This window comes from Crinia signifera, chromosome 5 (assembly GCF_055691185.1).
Source record: "Crinia signifera chromosome 5, ASM5569118v1, whole genome shotgun sequence".
NCBI lineage: Eukaryota > Metazoa > Chordata > Amphibia > Anura > Myobatrachidae > Crinia > Crinia signifera.
Genome location: NC_139221.1, coordinates 280,758,994 through 280,780,526, shown reverse-complemented (window position 1 = coordinate 280,780,526; position 21,533 = coordinate 280,758,994). Strand labels below are relative to the sequence as shown.

At 46.4% G+C, this 21,533-nt stretch overlaps 1 protein-coding gene across 2 annotated transcripts in view; it reads right to left on the bottom strand.

The window, feature by feature from the left end:
• LOC146081123 (mitogen-activated protein kinase kinase kinase 3-like) overlaps positions 1 to 21,533 on the bottom strand; it is a 155,783-nt gene that overhangs the window by 91,248 nt on the left and 43,002 nt on the right. For both annotated transcript variants that reach the window (XM_083189096.1, XM_083189094.1), the window contains exon 2: positions 5,937 to 5,997. In XM_083189096.1, the coding sequence (XP_083045222.1) occupies positions 5,937 to 5,997 (61 nt within the window). The remainder of the gene's footprint in view (positions 1 to 5,936; positions 5,998 to 21,533) is intronic.

Below are 21,533 nucleotides of genomic sequence, written 5' to 3'. Positions count from 1 at the left end.
TAGGTGTCTTGAGAGGTTAATCGGGAGAGCGTCCGTCTTAGTAGTATTTAGCTTATAGTATGATGCTGCGCTATAGGAGTCTAAGATCGTGTGGAGGTATGGGAGAGTTCTAACAGGGTTGGTCACGAAAAGCAGAACATCGTCGGCAAAAAGGCTTAACTTATGACAATGTGGGCCTATCTGCAGACCGGTGAAATTGTGGTCATTGCGTATAGTAATGGCTAGGGGCTCTATTGAAAGGGCGAAAATCAAGGGAGAAAGGGGGCAACCCTGTCTGGTGCCATTCGTGATATTAAAGGGATCTGACAAGAATCCATTGCTGAGCACCCGGGCCGTGGGATAACTATAGAGCGTCAGGATCGAATTGAGAATTCGGTCCCTGAAGCCAAAGCGTGTGAGCACTTCTTGCATGTATTTCCAATTCAGCCTATCGAAAGCTTTTTCAGCATCGAGGGATAGGAGAAGGAGATCTTGCTTTTCAGTAAGAGAGTCGATCAGGTTGAATACTCTCCTTGTATTGTCAGAGGCCTGTCTTCCCGGGACAAAGCCTGTCTGGTCCGGGTGCACCAGCAACGGTAGATACTGATTAATGCGGAGGGCCATTAGTTTGGCAAATAATTTAATATCACAATTTAACAGTGCTATAGGACGATAATTCTGGCAGAAAGCCGGGTCCTTCCCTGGTTTGGGGATGGTCACTATACGGGCTTCTAGTAGTTCCTTTGGGGAGGAGCCTAGGGAGGATAGTTCATTAAAGAGGTTTGTTAGAAGTGGGGTTAGCGGGTCTTTGAATGTGATGTAAAAGTCGGTTATGAAGCCGTCTGGGCCTGGCGCTTTGTTGCGGGGGAGGGATCTTATGGCAGATTGGATCTCTGATTCAGACCATGGGGCGTTGAGGGCTTCTAGTTGTTCCGGCTTTAAGGATGGGAGCTGTATATTGTCTAGGAAGGAAGAAATTGTGATGTTGGTGGGTTGTGGTGTGGAGGTATCAGATGAAAGATTATAGAGCTGAGAGTAGTACTTAGCGAACTGGTTAGCGATGTCCTTTGGGTTTAAAAGTTTCTCTTTGGTAGGGGTAATGATTTGTCTGATTCTGTTTTTGGCTTGTTGAGCTCGCAGTTTGCGGGCAAGCATTCTACCCGATCTATTACTGGACAGGTAATATTTATGGCGCATTCTGTTCAGGGCTAGTTGTGTACGAGCTAAGAGGATTTTTTGGATTTGATTACGGATATTTGATATTTCCAATTTCAAGGCTCTAGATGGGGCTGTTTTATTTTGGGTTTCTAGCTTCGATAGTTTGGTCTCTAAATCTTGCTGGGCCTTAATGGAACTGCGTTTGAGATATGAGCCAGCCTGTATAGCTGCTCCTCTCGTAACTGCCTTAAGGGCACACCAATGGTTGGTGATAGACGTTTCCTGTGGGGAATTGTTAGAGAGATAAGATTTGATAGCATTTAAGATTGTTGCTTTGGCCGTAGGGTCTTTTAACAGGTGGGGGAAGAGACGCCAAGGCCTCGGGGGGGAGGTTGATGGATTGGGGCACCACTTCCATGTGACGGGAGCGTGATCGGACCATGTGATCGGGAGGATATCAACATCTATGGTGTGCTGTAAGGACCACTTATCGCAGAGGATATAATCTATTCTGGAATAGGAGTTATGTACCGAAGAGTGAAATGTGTAGTCACGGCCAGTCGGGTTTTTAGTCCTCCAAATGTCGTGTAAATCAAACTCTAATAGAAGGTTGCGTAAAGCTAGGGATGGGCCAGACGTCTGGGAGGGACGGGATGTGGGTTGTTGGGATTTGTCTATCCTGGGATCTAGAACCAAGTTAAAATCTCCTAAAAGTATCAGGGAGCCTCTGTATGATTTCCGGATAAGGAGAAATAGTTTACGTAAGAATGGGATTTGGTTGGTGTTTGGTGCATACAGGGATACTATAGTAGTTGGTTTGTCCTCTAACAGACCTGTCAGTATCAGGAATCTACCATTTTTGTCAGATTTTTTAGATTGTAGGACAAAGGAGGTGTGCTTATTGAACAGAATGGCTACTCCGTTACGTTTGAAAGGGCCACTTGCATAATAACCGGATGGATAGTTCACATCTTTGAACATCGGGGGGTTAGTGGAATTGAAATGGGTCTCCTGTACCGCTACCACATCTGCTCTCTGCCTGTGAAAATAAGAGAGAGCTAGTCTTCTTTTATTAGGGGAGTTTAACCCCTTAACATTCAAAGATAGAAATTTAGGCATTGTGGAGTTAGGGGGGGATGCTGGGAGGATTTAGGTCTTAACCCTAAAGAGACATTATGCCATAGCGTTGCTGTTGTTACTTTTGCCGTCACCCTATTGGAGAGGTCGGCTGGGGAGGGGGGACACGGGGGGAGGGGAGGTACAGATGGAGAAGGGTAAGCATAGGGAGAGGTAAAATAGAAGGGTCCGGTATATTGGACCCGCATGACTACTGCAGGGGAGAAAGGGTCGTGCAGTAGTGTGAGAGAGGTTTGGGGGGTGGCAAGGCTCGTAGAACGTAAGCCGCCACTCACTTTTAACTCACAGAAACTATCCTATTATAGGGAAAGTCTAGTAACTTGAAAATACAACCTTCTAAACCTATAACACCTCTGGGTTCAGAGAATTTGAACCGGAGGGAAACATAGAATTCACAGCAAACAACAATTGCTAACCGGGTAAATCGAGTGCCAAGAGTCCTGCATTATGAGGGATACAAACAAATATGATACTTAACGTTTGGGTCCCATCCCGGTGGAGGGGAGAGCAGGAACTCGGGCCTCGGAGAACTGCAGTCTAATTGGTTTTGACACGAAGCAGGACGTTGGTAATCAGGTAGCCGACCAATCTTGTTGTAGAGCTTGTGGGCGTCTCGGCTCTGGAGGCTTTGTGACTGATATGTCCCAGTCCATTAGAAGTTTCACTCCTGCGTCCAATGTCGATACGGAGTATGAGGTGTCTTCATGGTATATAATTAGTTTAACCGGGAATCCCCAGCGGTACCTGATTTCGTGGGATCTGAGAGCAGCGGTGATAGGTGCGAATGCCCTTCTATTGGCGATGGTTGCCGGAGAGAAGTCCTGGAAGATTTGCAGCCCGCCTAGAGTGCCTGAGTTTTTGGATTCCCGGGCAGCTCTAAGTATGCGTTCCTTGACCGTGAAGAAATGGACTCGCAGAAGGGTATCTTTGGGTAGATCTGCGGAGACCGTTCTTGGTCTGGGGAGACGGTGTATGCGGTCAATCAGGAACTCTTTGGGGTCTGTTGTGGGCAGCAGTTTGCAGAACAAGGTGGTAGCGTAATCTTCCAGCTCTGAGTTAGCCACCGAATCGGGGATACCTCTAATTTTGATATTGTTGCGTCTGGACCTGTCCTCCAAATCTGCTAGTTTAGATTGGAACTGGGCAATGTCTTGTTGTTGGCGGTCATAGGAGGATACCAGATCATTGTGTGAGGCAACTATTTCCTCCATTTTGCGTTCTAGTTGATCGGTTCTGTCCCCTATAGCCACCAGCTCTGTCTTGACTTCGCGGATTGCCGATTTTAGGTCTCGGGACATCTCGGCTTGAAATGCAGTGAAGACTTGGCACAGGGATTTCACCGTTACTGGCGCTTCTGACTCAGTGTCCACCCCAGCCATCTCGATGGGGGAGGGGTATTCTGACTGGTTACCCAGAGCAAGGGGGGGTTGTTTCAGGGGGCTAGTGGTGGCTGGAGGGGGTTGTGAGGATTTCCTGGAGGGGAGGGAGATTTTGGATGGAACTACATCCTTGGGTTTCTTGGCCGGCATGGTTATGAATGGGATCCTCTGCTAGATAGATAGAAGGCGCACTGACTCAGGTACCGGGGTAGGATTATAGGATTGTTATAGCATTTATGCTGCCCTGTTTACATCTGTAGTGAGTGGCAGCTAAGGAGATGCAGTTTTCACATATTTATTCTTATTCTTAAGCTCCTGGGGGATTAGACAGTGTTTTTCTTTAGATGTGAAATCCCGTTTTGTGCAGCCCCTGATCTGTGAGTGGCAGGGAGCTGTTACCTCTGCGGGTGGAAGTCAGTTGTGATTGGCCCTGTTAGAGGGTAGCTGCACCTCAGTGGGCACAGATGTTGGTCAGCAGAGGGTACTTGGCACTGTAATATCAAAAGCTGGTCTGTAACTGCCTCCACCTCTGGTGGACAGAGCCAGGGGGGCAGCTGGGGTGGATGTCACAAATGTAGGTGCTGAGGATAGGTTTTGTTAGGGACAGGACGTTTTGTGTGGCTTATATGCTGCGCAGCAGCTTCCAAGATGGCTCCGGCAGGACAGTGGGGACAGGCGAGGTCTCCGATCAAGGTCTGGTAAGGAGCTATTACTGAGGCTCTATCTGTGGGGTCTCCAGCGGGCTGAGTACGGTCTGGCCTGCTCTCCCGGCTGTGGTGTCTGTCACTCACCGCCTCCTCCGTCCTCCGGCTGTAGCTCCGTTCCCGTCCGCCGCTCGTGATCTCAGTCGGCGGCGGGCGTCTGGCGGGAGCTCTGGTAAGGCAGCAGTCTTGTGGGGAGTCGCCGCTGCCGTGCTGTCCTCAGTCCCCTTCTTCTTATCGGCGGGCGTCTCTGGTATCGGGCGCCCCTCCGGTCGTAGCGGCGCCTCCTGCAGGAAATTTAGGTCCCGGCTCCGGCCTTCCGACTAGGCCGCAACCCGCGGGAGCGCTTAGAAGCACTCCCCGGCTCCGCGGTAAGGATCGGAGGCCGGCCGGACACAAGGAGGACTGGGTCTGGGGTATAAGAGGGTTTGGGATGGGGTATAAAGCGGTTGGGGGTAGGTTGAAAGGGTGGTGTAGCGGGAGCTCTGCAAAAGCGTGGCTGCTCAGGACGCTTGCCAAGCCACGCCCCATGCCTCGCTCTTTTTAATGGACCAAAAGTAATGGGACAATCAACTCAAAAGCTATTTCATGGACAGGTGCGGGCTATGCCCTCATTATTTCATCATGAATTAAGCAGGTAAAAGGTCTGGAGTTGATTCCAGGTGTGACATTTGCATTTGGAATCTGTTGCTGTCGACTCTCAATATGAGATCCAAAGAGCTGTCACTATCAGTGAAGCAAGTCATCATTAGGCTGAAAAATCAGAACAAACCCATCAGAGAGATAGCAAAAACATTAGGTGTGGCCAAATCAAGTGTTTGGAACACACCAAAGAACTCAGCAACACCAAAAGATCTAGAAGACCACGGAAAACAACTGTGGTGGATAACAGAAGAATTACTTCCCTGGCGAAGAAAAACCCCTTCGCAACAGTTGGCCAGATCAAGAACACTCTCCAGGAGGTAGGTGTATGTGTCAAAGTCAACAATCAAGAGAAGAACCTGGCCTGAATCTGATTGAGCATGCATTTTACTAGATGAAGACAACACTGAAGGGAAAATGCCCCAAGAATAAGTAGAAACTGTAGACATTTGCAGTAGAGGCCTGGCAGAGCATCACCAGGGATGAAACCAAGCGTCTAGTGATGTCTATGCAGTTTCAGACTTCAGGCTGTAATTGACTGCAAAGGATTTGCAACAAAGTATTAAAAAGTGAACGTTTGAATTGTTTCGTTTGTCCCATTACTTTTGGTCCCTTAAAAAGTGTGAGGCACGTATAGACACTGGTGTAATTCCTACACCGTTCACCTGATTTGGATGTAAATACCCTCAAAAGAAAGCTGAAAGTCTGTAGTTAAAGCATAGCTTGGTTCATTTCAAATCCATTGTGGTGGTGTATAGAGCCCAAATTATGAGAATTGTGTCGATGTCCCAATATATATGGACCTGACCGTACTTCATGGGCTATGCGCTGCCGACATCAAATGTGGTAGGTGGTCGTAATAAATGTGATTTGACTGTGTATAATTCCAGAAACATCCTTGTTTATAGGAAAATCAAATAAACGTATTGTTATGACTCACCCATGTTTAAGATATCAAGTCTGCATTCCCAAGGATATCTGTTTGATGGTGCACCCTTAACCTGCAAAAACATAAAAATAAACAGATTATATTGATATTGATATATTGCAAAACAAATTACGGTCACAGAAGCCACGTTTAAAATTAAAAATTCCATTTTGGATGCTGTTGTACAGGTTAAACATGAATGCAAAATGTTTTAACAGGTGTCCATTGTTCTGACAGGGAAGTACCTGTACATCTGCCAGAGGCAGGAACTCCTCGCTGCTGCTGTACTGTTCACGGAGAACATGGTACCTGTATAAAAATGCTACTAAGAGATTACCGGGAGGAATTCAATTGTTTTGGGGAGTAATGGGAGCCGAAAATGCACAAGGTTTATATGTGAAAAGGCCGTACACACTGGGCAATTTTGAGCTGAAAGCTGCTCAAACTTGCTGTTTCAGCTCAAAGCCGCCTAGTGTGTACGGGCCGGTGATGAGTGGTGATGCGCGCTCCTGCATCATTGCCAAGAAAGCCGCTCATCGGCTGGTATTACCAGCACATGAGCGGCTTTGTAGACAGCTTTGCATAGCGCTGCACTATGCAAAGCCGCCCCCCCCTCCTCCCCCGCTGACAGCACCGGGCAGGGGGAAAGCCGATCAATGTGTATGCACTGAGCGGCTTTCCCCCCAGCGATGACAGCGATCATCGCTGTCCATACAAGCTGGGTGAAATCGCACAGTGTGTATGGACCTTTAAGCCTGTGTCAGGCACGCTGTCAAAATAGCAGTATGGGCACCCAAAATCCTGAATGGGCATAATGTTGCTTTCCACGCCAGGAGGGTGTGAGCAGAAATAAAGGGTGACTCTTTGGCACAAACAACTTGATAGCTCAAGCTAATTTAGACAGGAGTCGCAGGTGCCCAAAAAACACCCGAATTCCCCTATAGAATCCCCCTCTAGGACTCTCTACCTGCTAGAACCCATATTCTACTTTAATGATTCCCGACTCCAGGCCTTAGGGAACCCTGACAGTGCATGTCTTCTATACTCTGTGCAGGAGCACAGGTATAGTCATAATATACACCAGTGGTTCCCAAACTGTGTGCCTAGGCACCCTGGGGTGCCTTGGGTTGGTGGACCAAGATCAATTCATACTACTTATGGTCAATGTAGCATGCAAAACCAGTGCTTGTGGCTGTCAATCATAATATATGTGGACAAAGAGAAGCAAATCCTGCCCCTCACCACATAACTGTGACATATAAACACAATGCACTTAAATTTAATTTTTTTTCCTGAATTTCTCGATAAGACGCATTTGGCCTAGGGGTGCCTTGAAAATATTTGATGCTCTAGGGTGCCGCGATTCAAAAAAGTTTGGGAACCACTGATATACACAGATGGTGCTAATAATTTCACATGTGGTCCTGTAAAGAGACACAACCCGCTGGCACTGGTGATGCAACCTTGATATCCACTGCATTATGCAGAATTCCTGCCAAGATATACTCTATGCACAAACGTAATTACCAGCTGCGCGCCCAATTTTTATTTGCATCTTAAAGTTTGTCCAAGGAAAATGTTGTCCTGGAAAAGTGCCTGCTGCTCAATATAGAACATATGCACAATACAATGCCACTTATCCTGCAGACTCTGGATACTTGAGCCCTCGAGCCCTCTTGTTTTGTGGTGGTCTTTAATCATCCACAGGTGATATCATCTATATTGCTGGGTCAGTACCCCACCTGTTTCCACATACAGAAAACCTCAAAGCACGATCTGTTTGAAAACCGTTAAGATCGAGATTTATAGCATAAAGGTGCATACACATGGGGGGTGGGGGTATTCAATGCTGCAGCGAGCAGCCAGCGAGGGGGCTAAACAGCGAGGATTGCAAATCGCTGTTTTTAGCCGCGAGTCTCGCTGCTTCTGGAGCCGCATCCGCCAATTCTCCCTCGCTCAAAAAACGGAGCGAGGGGGAATTGGCGTATGCGGAGGGTGTGTTGAATACTGTCAGGGTGAGTGGTGACAGCGAGCAGGAAGCCCTGCTCGCTGTCACCACTCGCAAACAGCATTAAATACCTGCCATGGAACGATTTGACAAACTCATTAACAATCAGAACTCCTGGACAAACGATTTGGTGTAAATAGTGAAAGATTGGACAAACGATTTCACATGAATGATTGATCTTTAATAATGGTGGAGAGGAGTGGGAGCCAGTCAATCAGCTTTACTAAATCAAGACAAAAGATTGGAAATAGTCCCAAGGACCAGTCGTGAATTCCTGCTGCCAGCACTCGTTGAAATTGAGGATCACCACGAAATCCTCGTTTGGTAGGGATTGAAACAAGAACGGTGAGTGCAAAGGCGCTGGAATTCTGTTTGGTCCCCCTAATCCTCACACTCTCCTCGAATGGTATACCACATACTGTATACACCCATTATATCAACATTATCCAGGTGTGGGTTTATCATTCGTCACTCTGTTGGTGATGCGACTGAAAGACACCTTTACACAATTGTCTGACTTTGTGGCGGTGTGACGGAGGGTACGCTTACCCGTTGTGCCACTTGCACCCCTAGTGTTAGTTCATATCCTCCTGGTTACAAACCTTGCTTTCTCCATTTCTCCCATCTCTTATATGTGGTATACCATTTGAGGAGAGTGTGAGGATTAGGGGACCAAACAGAATACCAGCGCCGTTGCACTCACCGTTCCTGTTTCAAGCTTTACCATCGTGCATACACATGAAACGATTTGAACATATTGCAAAAGATTGGTCTATGATCTTTCTGCATGCCTGAGAGATCATAGACCTCTCTTAACGAGCGATCGGTCATTCTGATCGATCGGGACCACCCAAATCGTTTCGTGTAAATGCACCTTAAGATTTAATTCTTACACTCTAGGATAATTTTTTGTTGGCTGTTAATTAACCTACCGGTATATTTTTGAGGTGTGGGAGGAAATAGGAACAACAGAGGTAATTAGTAAAATTAGTATCTAGGATTAGTAAAACGCACTTTGCATGCAGCAGACAAAGGGAAGTATTTCATGCTTTTTGCGAGCTGTGACAGCGAGCAGTGTTGACGCTCGACGGGCAGTATTCAACTGGGTCGCTGGGTTTTAACAGCGACATGGAACTGGCATGTGCGGCCGCTAAAACAGCGAGGCTGGCAGCTAATTGCAGCGGGCTTCCTTCATTAGCTGAGAGCCTCGCCGTTTGAGAAATCCTCACCATCCTCTGACATTGAGGATTCTCCCGGAACGTTGAATACGGTGAACGCCCAGCACAGGGGTTAAACGGCCCAGAATACGGCCCAGAGTTTTCAGTGCTCTAGACACCATGGAACTGATTCAATGAACCCTATGGTTCTGTATAACTTTTGTACAATATGTTGTTACATTGGGAAATTTTTTCAACAGACAGCAAAACGAAGTGATGTTTTCTACCATAATTGACTTTATATATAATTATTTTGCACCGAAAAAAAATTGCATGAGACTGCTATGGGACCTTGTATTTAATGTTTAGAAAGGTAGATGACATGGCTGCTGCATTATCCATTCAGTATTCTAGACACAACAGCAGAGACAGTGGCAGCCAGAGATTTAATGTGCATATACACAGGTCCAATTTGACCTGTTTTCAACTGATTCCGGCTGATCAGGATGACGGATCTGGTGAAAAGTGGCAGAATCGGACCTATATTGACATCCGAACTGATGCGCTGTCCCGTGTGCATCCGATCAGAGTCAGAGATCATACGTCACTGCAGAGGGGAACAGGGATTGCATGCAATAGGTCATGCGCAGAAGGACCGAATGCGATGTAACACATGCGATCCTGCCCCTCCGGAAGGTCACAGGCAGATCAAAAGGGATCGGATGCCAATATAGTGTATGACCACCTTAACCCTGGGGTGGACAGGCCTACAGCTCCAGACCTCCACATAAAACTAAGCCCATCATAATAACAGCATGATGAAGAACAGCTCACTCAAATCATCTATATATAAAAGCCAACTACTCCTTAACTCTGAGGTGAAGTACCGCCACCGACCACTAGAGGCCACTCGATGAACCAAATTACTCCTTTGCGAGCTAAAAGATGTCATAACCGAAAGTGAAAGCAATTTTTGCAGGGATCCTGATCTGTTTCAAACTTTCTGGATATGGAGAGGGGGAGGTGTGAAGACAGATTGGAGGTAGCACTGCGGGTGGGGTGGAGAGATTGTGGGCAAAAAAAACGGTCACAGTTCACAGTGAAAGTACAAACTGTCACAGCTCAAAGTGAAAGTACAAACTGTCACAGCTCAAAGTGAACCTATATTTCAGAAGCCATTTTGCAATTTTTCTACTTTTTGATAATAAGGTAGACATGGGTGCAGCCATTATAGCGGGATGTACAAGCCCATGTGGCCACACCCACTCAGTACTGGACACACCCACTCTTCATGATTAATTTTATCACATTACCAGGCCCATATGTCCCTGATAATGGGCGGATATATATCTACTGTTGAATCATTCGGGGGTTATGATTGAAAGAATGGCAAGTTATTTTTTTAGCCACCATTCTCCAAGATGGGGCCGGGGTGCATTATATCACATTCTGTGTGTCACTCCAGTGCTTTAATTCTATTCACGCATGAAGAATAATATACTCCTTATGCGTGGCTTTTTATTGCTGCTTACAAATCCTTGTAAATCTAGATATACATATAATGTGGTTTGTTATTATTTTTGCTCTGTGAAAGAATTTAAAGTTTTATGTGTATTAAATTTACAACTCAATTTTGAAGAGCAATTATTTCTTGGTAGGCTATGTCCCATTTGTGCACTTTTTTTTGGCCAAAATAAAGAAAAGACCTTTTGAAAATACATATAATGGCCCCTTTTATGGGTACACTTCGAGAGAGAGCACAATGTACAATTTGGATGGAAATGTGCCGAAGATCAACATGTACAGTCTGTTTTGTTCCACAAGAGCCAAATGGATGCGGAAAGTTTCCCCAGACTAATCCTGGCTGTGAGCTGTGCCGAATACAGTACACAGCGGCGCTATGCCAGGAACACAAAAAAATGGTTCTTGTGTGTGCTGCTAAAATATATCTTTGATAACAATTAAAAAAAACTTAAATAAAGTCCTTTACATGGTTTCATTTAGCTACTGACACTAGTAATGTGTTTTTTTTTGGTACTACCTTATCTTTGCAGCCACCAGTTAATCCAGTTACGTTAGCCGCTATGTGGATCGCGATTGCCTGCTCGCCACACTTCGGGCTTGGTGGCTAGCTCCGCTTCCCTCACCACACCTTTACTAAATGGTGGCGTGGGAAAAGGAGGGTGGCGTGGATCACAAAAATAGCCCTTGTGGCTTGCCGTACGCTACGTAAGTTCCGTAGCGCAAGCAGTGGTCGCAAAAATGAGGAAGTACCGTTTTTTTTCCACCCACAAAATAGAAATGGATAGGTCCAAAAAGTTCAAATATAATAATTATTATTATTTGTCTTTATTTATATTGCACCACAAGGGTTCTGCAGTGACCAGCAAAGTACATATCTAAATGAGCAAAACAAAAAGAAAACAGTTACTTACAGTAGAAGACATTGGGGAGTATCCAATTATCCATGGGTAATTTGCTTCGCAGGGGGCTATGCATTTAGCCCCGATAAGCTGGTGCATGCAGCAGCTTATGGGTGATTTTATTTTACCTGACTCAGACAGGTGAAACCAAATCCCCGAAAAAGAAGCCGTTTCGAAAACACACACAGGTTTCACTGAACCTGTGTGGTTTTGCAAAAAAAACAATTCCCAGTGATTACATTGGATCTGCTCCAGATCCAATCCCGATCAATACCCAGTTGAAGGGGTCATTTTCAAATCCTACCTGCAGCAGGTAGGATCTGAAAAACCACCAAACGACCTGTGGGGCCATGCATTGGATCAGCAATGGCCTAAAACATACAATAAAATGGCCTAAAATTTACAAGTCGGTCGAGATTGTATCTAAATCAGGTGTTTTGAGGCCAAATCATTCTGGTGTGTAGCCTACATAACCCTAATCATTTTCCACACCTGCACCTTAACCCTAAAAGCCCCAATCCACTAGTCCAGAGGTTCCCAACCCTGGTCTCAAGTACCCCCAAAAGTACATGTTTTCCAGGTCACCCGGCAGGTGCACTTATTATTCAGACACATTTTAAAAGATCCACAGGTGGAGCTAATTATAGCACTTGTGATTCTCTGTGGAGACCTGGAAAACGTGCACTGTTGGGGGTACATGAGAACCAGGGTTGGGAACCACAGCACTAGTCAGATTTGGCCTATTCTTTGAGATTCTGATGGATCTGGCAGACCGATTTGAAGAAAAGATCAGATCGCATCAGATCAGATGTGCTGCAGAGTCTCAGATCCATATGTGCTGCACCAAAGACCCATCTGATCTAAAGCTGGATCAGATGGATGCGATGCGATTTAGCACAAAAAAGTACCGGGTAATCTGTACATGTATGGGCACCTTTAGAGAAGTAAGGCAGTCTGCCAAGTTTCAAACACAGAGTGGCGCGCGCTGCCGCCGTGAAACTAAACAAGTACCTACTATGCAATATGCAGTTTATAAGCAACTTAAAACCCACATTTCCAAAGTTTTTTTCTCTTACAGGTGCTTTTGGTGGCACCAATATCATATAAAAGGTGGCAGGTTGGCACAGAAGGTACTCTGTCTACATCCTGTCCCCAAAGATTTCAAAGAGGCGCAGGAAAAGCAAGAGCCATAGACATTCTAGTGATGAATGCAAATTCACCCGGTCCTGCAATCATTTCAAAGCTTAAATACCATTAAGGTTTTTGGGCTAGGGCAGTGGTTCCCAAACTGTGTGCCTAGGCACCCTGGAGTGCCTCAGGACACTTGCAGGGGTGCCTTGGGTTGGTGGACCAAGATCAATTCATACTACTTATGGTCAATGTACCAGGCAAAACCAGTGCTTGTGGCTGCCAATCTCCTATATATTTGGCTACATCTGTCACTCAAAGTGGGTGTCTGTGTCTATAACGCTCTGTTCCTGGACTTTCCTCTTAATGTGTGATTGCCTTCATCTGTGCTGAACACCTTTCTGAGAAATTAACCTGTTTAAAACAGGTGATGGCAATCATACATTAAGGGGAAGTCTAGAAACAGAGCATTGTGTCCCTCCTGGAGAGGGTAATGTTGGGAGGTATGTGACAGAGAACCAGCCCAGTGAGCCCACAGACAGTGCCAGACACCCACTGCCTTCCCATGTTGCCCAGCACTGCTACTCCACAGCCACCAGGTGAGCGCCCCCCTCCCGCGATTTGCGGCAAAACCTCCCCCGCGCGCCCCCCCCCCCTCCCGCGATTCGCGGCAAAAACACCCGCTCCCCGCGACCCCCCCTACCGCGATTCGCAGCAAAAACACCCCCGCGACCCCCCTCCCGCGATTCGCTGCAAAAAGAACCCCCCACGACCCCTCCCGCAATTCGCGGCATAACCACCACCCCGCGACCCCCCCCTCCCGCGACTCGCGGCAAACCCTCCCCCGTGACACCCCCCCCCCCGATTCGCGGAAAAAACACCCCCCGCGACCTCCCTCCCGCGATTCGCGGCAAAAAGAACCCCCCCGCGACCCCCCCTTGCACGATTGGCGGCACCCCCCCTGCGACCCCCCTCCCGCGATTCGCGGCACCCCCCCCCCCCCCCCCCCGCAATTCGCAGCAGCCCCAGGATTAAATGGCACATGCAAAACACTGACATGGCTATGGTCGACAATGAAAAAGGTTGACATGAGTTTTTGAAGATTTATTTTTAATTTTTTCATATTCATTGTCATGTGTCGACATGGACACCAATGAAGTGGCACACTTATGTCAACATTTACATGTGTTGACATTTCTGTGTTGATTTTTTCTTGTGGCGATTCGCGTCACACCCCCCCGCAACCCCCCTCCCGCGATTCGCGGCACCCCCCATGACCCCCCACCTCCCGCAATTCACGGCAACCCCCCACGGAACCCCTGTGAACCCCGCCCTCCCGCGATTCGCGGCACCCACCCCCGCGACCCCCCCTCCCGCAATTCGCGGCACCCCCCCGTGATTCGCGGCAGCTCCAGAATTAAATTGCACATGGAAAACACTGACATGGCTATGGTCGACAATGAAAAAGGTTGACATGAGTTTTTGAAGTTTTTTTGTCATTTTTTGAATATTTTCATATTCATTCTCATGTGTCGACATGGACACCAATGAGTGCCACACTTATGTCAACATTTACATGTGTTGACCTTTCTGTGTTGATTTTTTTCTTGTGGCGATTTGCGTCACACCCCCCGCAACCCCCCCTCCAGCGATTCGCGGCACCCAGGCACCCCCCTGCGACCCCCCCCCCCTCCCGCAATTCGCGGCAACCCCCCACCGGAACCCCCATGAACCCCGCTCTCCCGCGATTCGCGGCACCCACCCCCCCTCCCGCAAATCGCGGCACCCCCCGCAATTCGCGGCAGCCCCAGGATTAAATGGCACATGCAAAACACTGGCACGGCTATGGTCGACAATGAAAAAGGTTGACATGAGTTTTTGAAGATTTATTTCATTTTTTGAATGTTTTCATATTCATTGTCATGTGTCAACATGGACACCAATGAAGTGGCACACTTATGTCAACATTTACATGTGTTGACCTTTCTGTGTTGATTTTTTCTTGTGGCGATTTGCGTCACACCCCCCACTCCCACGATTCACGACACACACACACACACACACACACACACCTCCCCCGCGATTCTCGGCACCCCACCCCGTGACCCCCCCTCCCGTGATTCACGGTACACCCCCGCGACCCCCCCTCCCATGATTCGCCGCAACCCCCGCCCCGTAACACCCCCTCCCGCAATTCACGGCACCCCCCCGCGATTCGCGGCAGCTCCAGAATTAAATTGCACATGGAAAACACTGACATGGCTATGGTCGACAATGAAAAAGGTTGACATGAGTTTTTGAAGTTTTTTTTTTATTTTTTGAATGTTTTCATATTCATTCTCATGTGTCGACATGGACACCAATGAAGTGCCACACTTATGTCAACATTTACATGTGTTGACCTTTCTGTGTTGATTTTTTCTTGTGGCGATTTGCGTCACACACCCCCCCCCCCCCGCAACCCCCACTCCCGCGATTCACGGCACACACACACACCCCCGCGATTCTCGGCACCCCACCCCGTGACCCCCCCTCCCGTGATTCACGGCACACCCCCCGCGACCCCCCCTACCATGATTCGCCGCAACCCCCGCCCCCGTAACCCCCCTCCCGCGATTTGCGGCAACCCACCCTGAGACCCCCCTCCCGCGATTCTCTGCAATCCCTCCCCTCCCGCGATTCGCAGCATCCACCCCCCCACAATCCCTGCTCCTGTAATTCGCGGCACCCCCCGCGACCCCCCCTCCTGCAATTCGCGGCACCCTCCGCGACCCCCCCTCCCGCGATTCGCGGACACCTAAGTTGCAATACAGGGCATCTTTCATACAATTCTAACCATATTTCTCATATACAAACGTTCACAAATTAAGGGGGCGCAGCCCCTTACGACGGTGTGAAGAGCGCCCGTAGGGCGCGATGAATCACCTAGTCATAATATATGTGGACAAACCGAAGCAAATCCTGTCCCTCACCACATAACTGACATAAACACAATGTACTTAATTAAATTTTTTTTTTTCAGAATTTCTCGATGAGAAGCATTTGGCCTAGGGGTGCCTTGAAAATATTTTGATGCTCTAGGGTGCCGTGATTCAAAAAAGTTTGGGAACCACTGGGCTAGGGCAACTAATTTGTGCCCCCTCCTATTTGCACAATGATGCACAAAACCCCCAGTATTAAAATTATGCCCACACAGTAGCCCGAGGATGCCACACAGTGCCCTCAATATTATTATGCAGCAGTCTCCCCAATATTAATATAATTTTACCCGGGGCCCTAGTAACCCTGATATTAAGCCCCACAGTATAGCAGTGCCTCAGAGAACTCACCTCTCGGGTGCCCAGCGTAGGACATACAGAGCAGAGTGCCTCCTTTGATGCTGATGAGGGGACTCTGATGGAGTGGCTTTGCCCTGTATGTATTGTGCATGCAGAACACAGAACTGTGGCATCCTAAAACTGGAACAGGTGCCTTGGCAGTTGCAGAGTCATTCATTTTATTACATTTTATTTCTAAGGCGCCACAAGTGGTTTACAATGCTGTACATATAGCACACGTCAGAACAATACAGGGTACACAGGACTAAACAGAACTGAAGCACGAAAGCAGAGCACAGCTCATGCTACCAGGGGTGGGTTGTCATTGGTAGAGATGAATGAACACAGGTGAGAAGAGATGCGGGTAGAGATGGCAGGTGAGTGAGAGCTGTAATTGATGTGTGAGAACAGGAGGGAAGAGGGCCCTGCTCCAAGGAGCTTACAGTCTAGACGCACACACACACACACACACACACACTATCCCTTCCTACCTTACACTTGGGTGAACCTTCTGTCTCTCCCTCCCTTAGAACGTCTTTTACTGTTTACTATATCATCCTTTCCATCAAACAGGCCCAAGCATCACGGATTGTTAAATCCAGTTCCAGTGGAGTGTATACATACCCTCCAACTATACCGATTTAGCCGGTACAGTACCGTTTTTTAATGGTCTGTACCGGCTAAATCAGACTGTACCGAATGTACCGCTTTTTGATAGGCAGCTCCTCCGTCTCTGGGAACTGTAGTTTTCACTGCTGGCTGCTCTTTGTGTGTGAGTGGCCTGATAGACTACATTTCCCAGGTAGCAATGCAGGGGGACTCAGCGGGACGGCCGTCCTCCCCTTGCATAGTGATTTCTACCCTCGGAACCCCTGCACCACGTCTCCGTTTCCAGGGGAGGGCAAAATGTGCGCACACCACAGTGCAAAAGGGGATCGCCGATACAGGGCTGATAGCCGGCTGAGGAGGGTAAAGGAAGTGGGGTGGGCGCTGCTTACATGATACCCGGCTCATCCTGGGGCCCCGGGTACATAGTGTGAATGACGCCAGTCCACATTCGAAAAAGGGGGTGTGGCCATGCCCCCTTTTCCACTGACACGCCCATTTGGCCACGCCCCTTTTCGGATGTGCACCGATTTCTACCCTCCAGATGTTGGAGGGTATGGTGTATATAACTGCATTAGGTTGTGATACAGGACAACAGCACAATGGCTGCATATCAATGACAGCAACCGGTTTCAAATATGATTTAGAGAATTCCTTAGTGCAGAACAGAAGTGTCAGTAATGGCATCATTAATCCATAATTGTATTAACAATACATTTTGGTGCCAGCGTTGACACAGCCGAATACAGGTGTCAGAAACATCTGCTCCTTTTTAACTAGATGTCATCATGTAAGGCAGCATTTACACATAAATCAAAGCACACTAAAATATACTAATAATAGGTGGACTTAAAGAACAAAAAACTTTAATTCCATGTTTGAATAGGACTAAAATGTGTTTTTATGACTGATATATAAGGTCTGACTGAGGGGAACATGGCCTAACAGGTTAAAATAACAATGAACTCTGGCAATAAGTGATGATATAAAATGAGATGTCAAATAAAATCATACAAGTACTTGACTTTATTGCTTTGTATACCTCCAACACTCGTGAAAACCACTTGGCGCTGAAAGAAAAAAAGAGCAACAAGCAAACGAGACAACTATTCTTGTCATGCTACCCCTCCTGCATTGCCAAAGTATTAAGGGTGGACAGCACAAATATTTGGGAAGCTCACCCACATAGCTGCCAACAATGTTTGTTAGCACAGTGTCACAACAGACAGCTCATATTGAAACTGAAATTAAGTTGACTTTTTTTATCATCCATATTGCCATATTGCTTAGAATTATGGTCCCATTTGAACATGTAATATAAAATGAATTCGGGTGCCTGGACTTGCACATTGACATGCTAATATTTGAGCCGGGAGCTGATTTTATTTGTGTTTGTTGCTCTCAATAGCATCAAGTTTAGCAGCACAACTTAAGTATTGGGCTCAAAAAATTCTGGGTATTCCACCACCAAAAACGGAACCCAATGAATAGTCACAACTATACAAGGAGACACACTGTAAAAATACACATACACAGTGATTATAGCATACATGCGTGCACATATTTGTTTAAGTGTAGGGGATACAAACCAGGCAGCTCTTGCAGACATTTACAAACTGTACAGCCAGATCCACAAATGAGATGGAAACTTGAATTATAGGAAAACATTCCGAGGGGGAGGAATAGTGCGGCCAGCACGAGCTGGCTCCCACCACCTGTGTCACGGTGCAAATGTTCTCATTACTATTATAGCAAGCCCTTTCCTCAGAGAAATACATTCCTATACCCACGCCTACAGGCAAACACAGACATGTGCCCGAAGTGAGAGATTTTAGGAGTTAGCCATGAGAAACTACGTTGTGCCAGGAACACATTCACAGTAGTAATACATCTATTGCATACATAAGAGGGCAGCTGGCATATCATACAGCATCCGATGAACACCTATGGTCATCAAGAGATCTATCCAGTGGACTGCAGGTTTACAGGTTTTGTAAAGAAACAACCAAAAGGTACGTCCCAACACACATTCCAGCCGGGCACTCACCTTAATCTGCATAGGCAAATGCAGGGGGGGGGGGGGGGGGGGTTCTGGTTGCCCGGAAACTCCCCTCCTCTTGGCAAGTGCCTTAAATTATGACAATAGCCCTGGTACATAATTTGATCAACAGAGCTGCCACCACATCATGCAGTGTAAGGGACAGAGCAGAGCTACTGCATATACCCAGTGTACCAGCTTATTCTACCACATTTACTGTATATGTGGATCTGAGCCCTCAAACATTACAATGGACCAGAGAGTAGCTGCCAGAAAGAAGAGACAGGAGACTTACAATGAAGTGGGAGGGGGGTTCTATTATGTTTGTGTATTTATTATATATTTAACATTTTCCTGACCACTTATCTTATTTAAATGTTTGAAACAGCCTATGCTATGTACTGTTAGACCATATGTACTGTTAAATATCAATACTGTATTCCATATACTATCCAATGTACAAAAAGACCAATTTTCAGGGCTGTTAACACTCCCCCCAGACTTCCGTACTTACTTCAGTGCAGAGTGGGAGATTTTGGATTATATTTGGAAACCCCCTTCTAAAAATCCTGCGTTTGCCACTGATCTGAGGGTTGGGTAATCCTGGTTCTGACTTCCACATGCCATAATATCAGTACAGAAGCAGGGCTATGAGAAAGACATTGTGCGGCTGAAACCTAAGCGGTATACAGGGTCCTCTGGGGACAGCTCATTTAATCTGGGCTCTCCACAGAGCAGATAAAACTGAAAGGGACACCGACTAAACCCATTAATGTTCTGGTTATACACTGTACGTACTGTGTGGCCCAATTGAATGCACTGTGCACCTGCAACAATTTATTCAGCCAGCTCTTTCCAATCTCAATCTAAAGTGGTTTGCAGAGAAAACAATCTAAATGCCCATTATTATGTAAATAGATTGTGTTGCTTTACAGTCAGATCTACAGTTCTACATATGAGGAGAATTTAGCAAAACAGATGCGAGTTTCCATGAGTTCCAAGTCACAAATGAAAAGGAGACTTTTGCTGTTTGCTAATTGCAGTGGGTTAATGTGTTTTTCCTAATTACACATGTGTAGTGAACGGCTTCACCTCAGGTTCTTCATTTCTGGAAAGATGTTTTGCGCGGTCGGATGCATGATGGATTCCTCCAGGTCAGCAAATTTATCGCAGGATGAAAGCGGTTTATGAGAGCAGCGTCTCGCACGGCGCACCATTTGTGAATGAGATCCTCCACAGCAAAAATCGTGGCAGGGTTGGTGACAGTGTATGCCTGCCCAGACCGTGGCAATCCTTGATGCTTTCGCTTCCCGCCTCATAATGCTGACACCACCGGAATATGGTGCACCGTATGAGACACTGCTTTCCGTACACCACCTTCATCCTGCGATACATTTCTGAAGCATACCTGCCTTCTGCACGAAGAAATTGGATAACAGCTCGTTGATCTGCATGGAATCCATCATGCATCCGACTGTGCAAAACAACTTTCCAGGAATGAAGAAACGGAGGCGAAGACGTTCAATACACATGCTCAACTGGGAAAAACACCACGCCATCTATCGACAAACACATTAACCCACTGCGATTAGATACAACACCGCTACAGCAAAACTCTCCTTTTTATTTTGCACACCTCACAGTATGCCAATGTATATGCCTTTATTTTAATTTGTAGTATGTGTCGTATTACAGTTATTGTTGGATCCACGTCCGTGGATGTGTATTTTGTTGTTAACGCTGAAAATGTTCAATAAATTGTTTTTGTAAAAAAAAAAAAAAATGTCCATTGTGAGCAGTTTAATTTGACTCTATGGTCAATCCCATAATTTTTAATACTTGTATGTAACTTTATGGTTGTGTTCATGCATATTAATACTTGTCTTTTATTAGCCATTAAATCAGTTTTTTATTATATCCGCAAGTGGTTCATAGTTTCCCACTGAGGCTTTTAATAATTCTGAAGCTCTGTTGCTGTATACATATTTTGTCTTTCTTGGAGTGACACAGTCTATGTAATACAGCTGCTTTGGATAAACTACTCTAAAGCTGGCCATACACCAGAGCGATTCTAGGCCACAATTTTGACAGATCGTACAGTTGATTGTGTTCACATCGTGAGGTATTTTGGTACGATGAAGGTGCCCACACACTAGAAAGATCTGCGATCTTAAGATGTGCGCATAAATTAGCTTTGAAATCTTTTGTCTGTTCAGGACAAAAGATTTCAGGCAAGCGCACATCTTTACCAAATATTTCTCTTAAGATAATGTGTGCGTTCCTATGGATCTTTTGTTAGCCAAAGATCCACGGGAGCGAGCATCAGACCGATATCGGCATCGGACGATATATCAGCCATTTTATCGGAAATCGGCCCCCAAAAAAACTTTCTAGTGTGTGGGCACCTTAAGATGTGAGGTCCCGCGGGTCGAGAGGACGCTCCACTTATCATATTTATGATCAGTCGGGACGGCTTGCGGTCATAAGCAAATCGTATGTGTTTTAAAGTAAATACGATCAATCGTTCGATCAATCATACGACCTGCATTGTATGCAGGTCATTTTAATGTATGGCCAGTTTAAGTAGCACCTGGTTGGTTATCTTTAATAACATCATTTGCATCATACATTGGAGGGAAATCAGCTGCTAATTGATCCTGTTGGGGCTATCCAATTAGAGAGCCGGCACTCAATCGGGTTTTATTTATTTGGCCTGCCCATGATCCTCAAGACCTATCCTGAATTCTGTGTAATTAAAAAAAACTGAATTACCTGAAAAATTGAAATGTTTTTGAACAGAGTATAATTATATAGCCAAAAATTGCATATTACCCTATTTTTTTTAGTGCGTGAAAATATATTGTCGTCAACTGAAACAAACACACACATCCCTATAGGTAACTTGATGTTGCACTGCATCTCTGATAAAGCT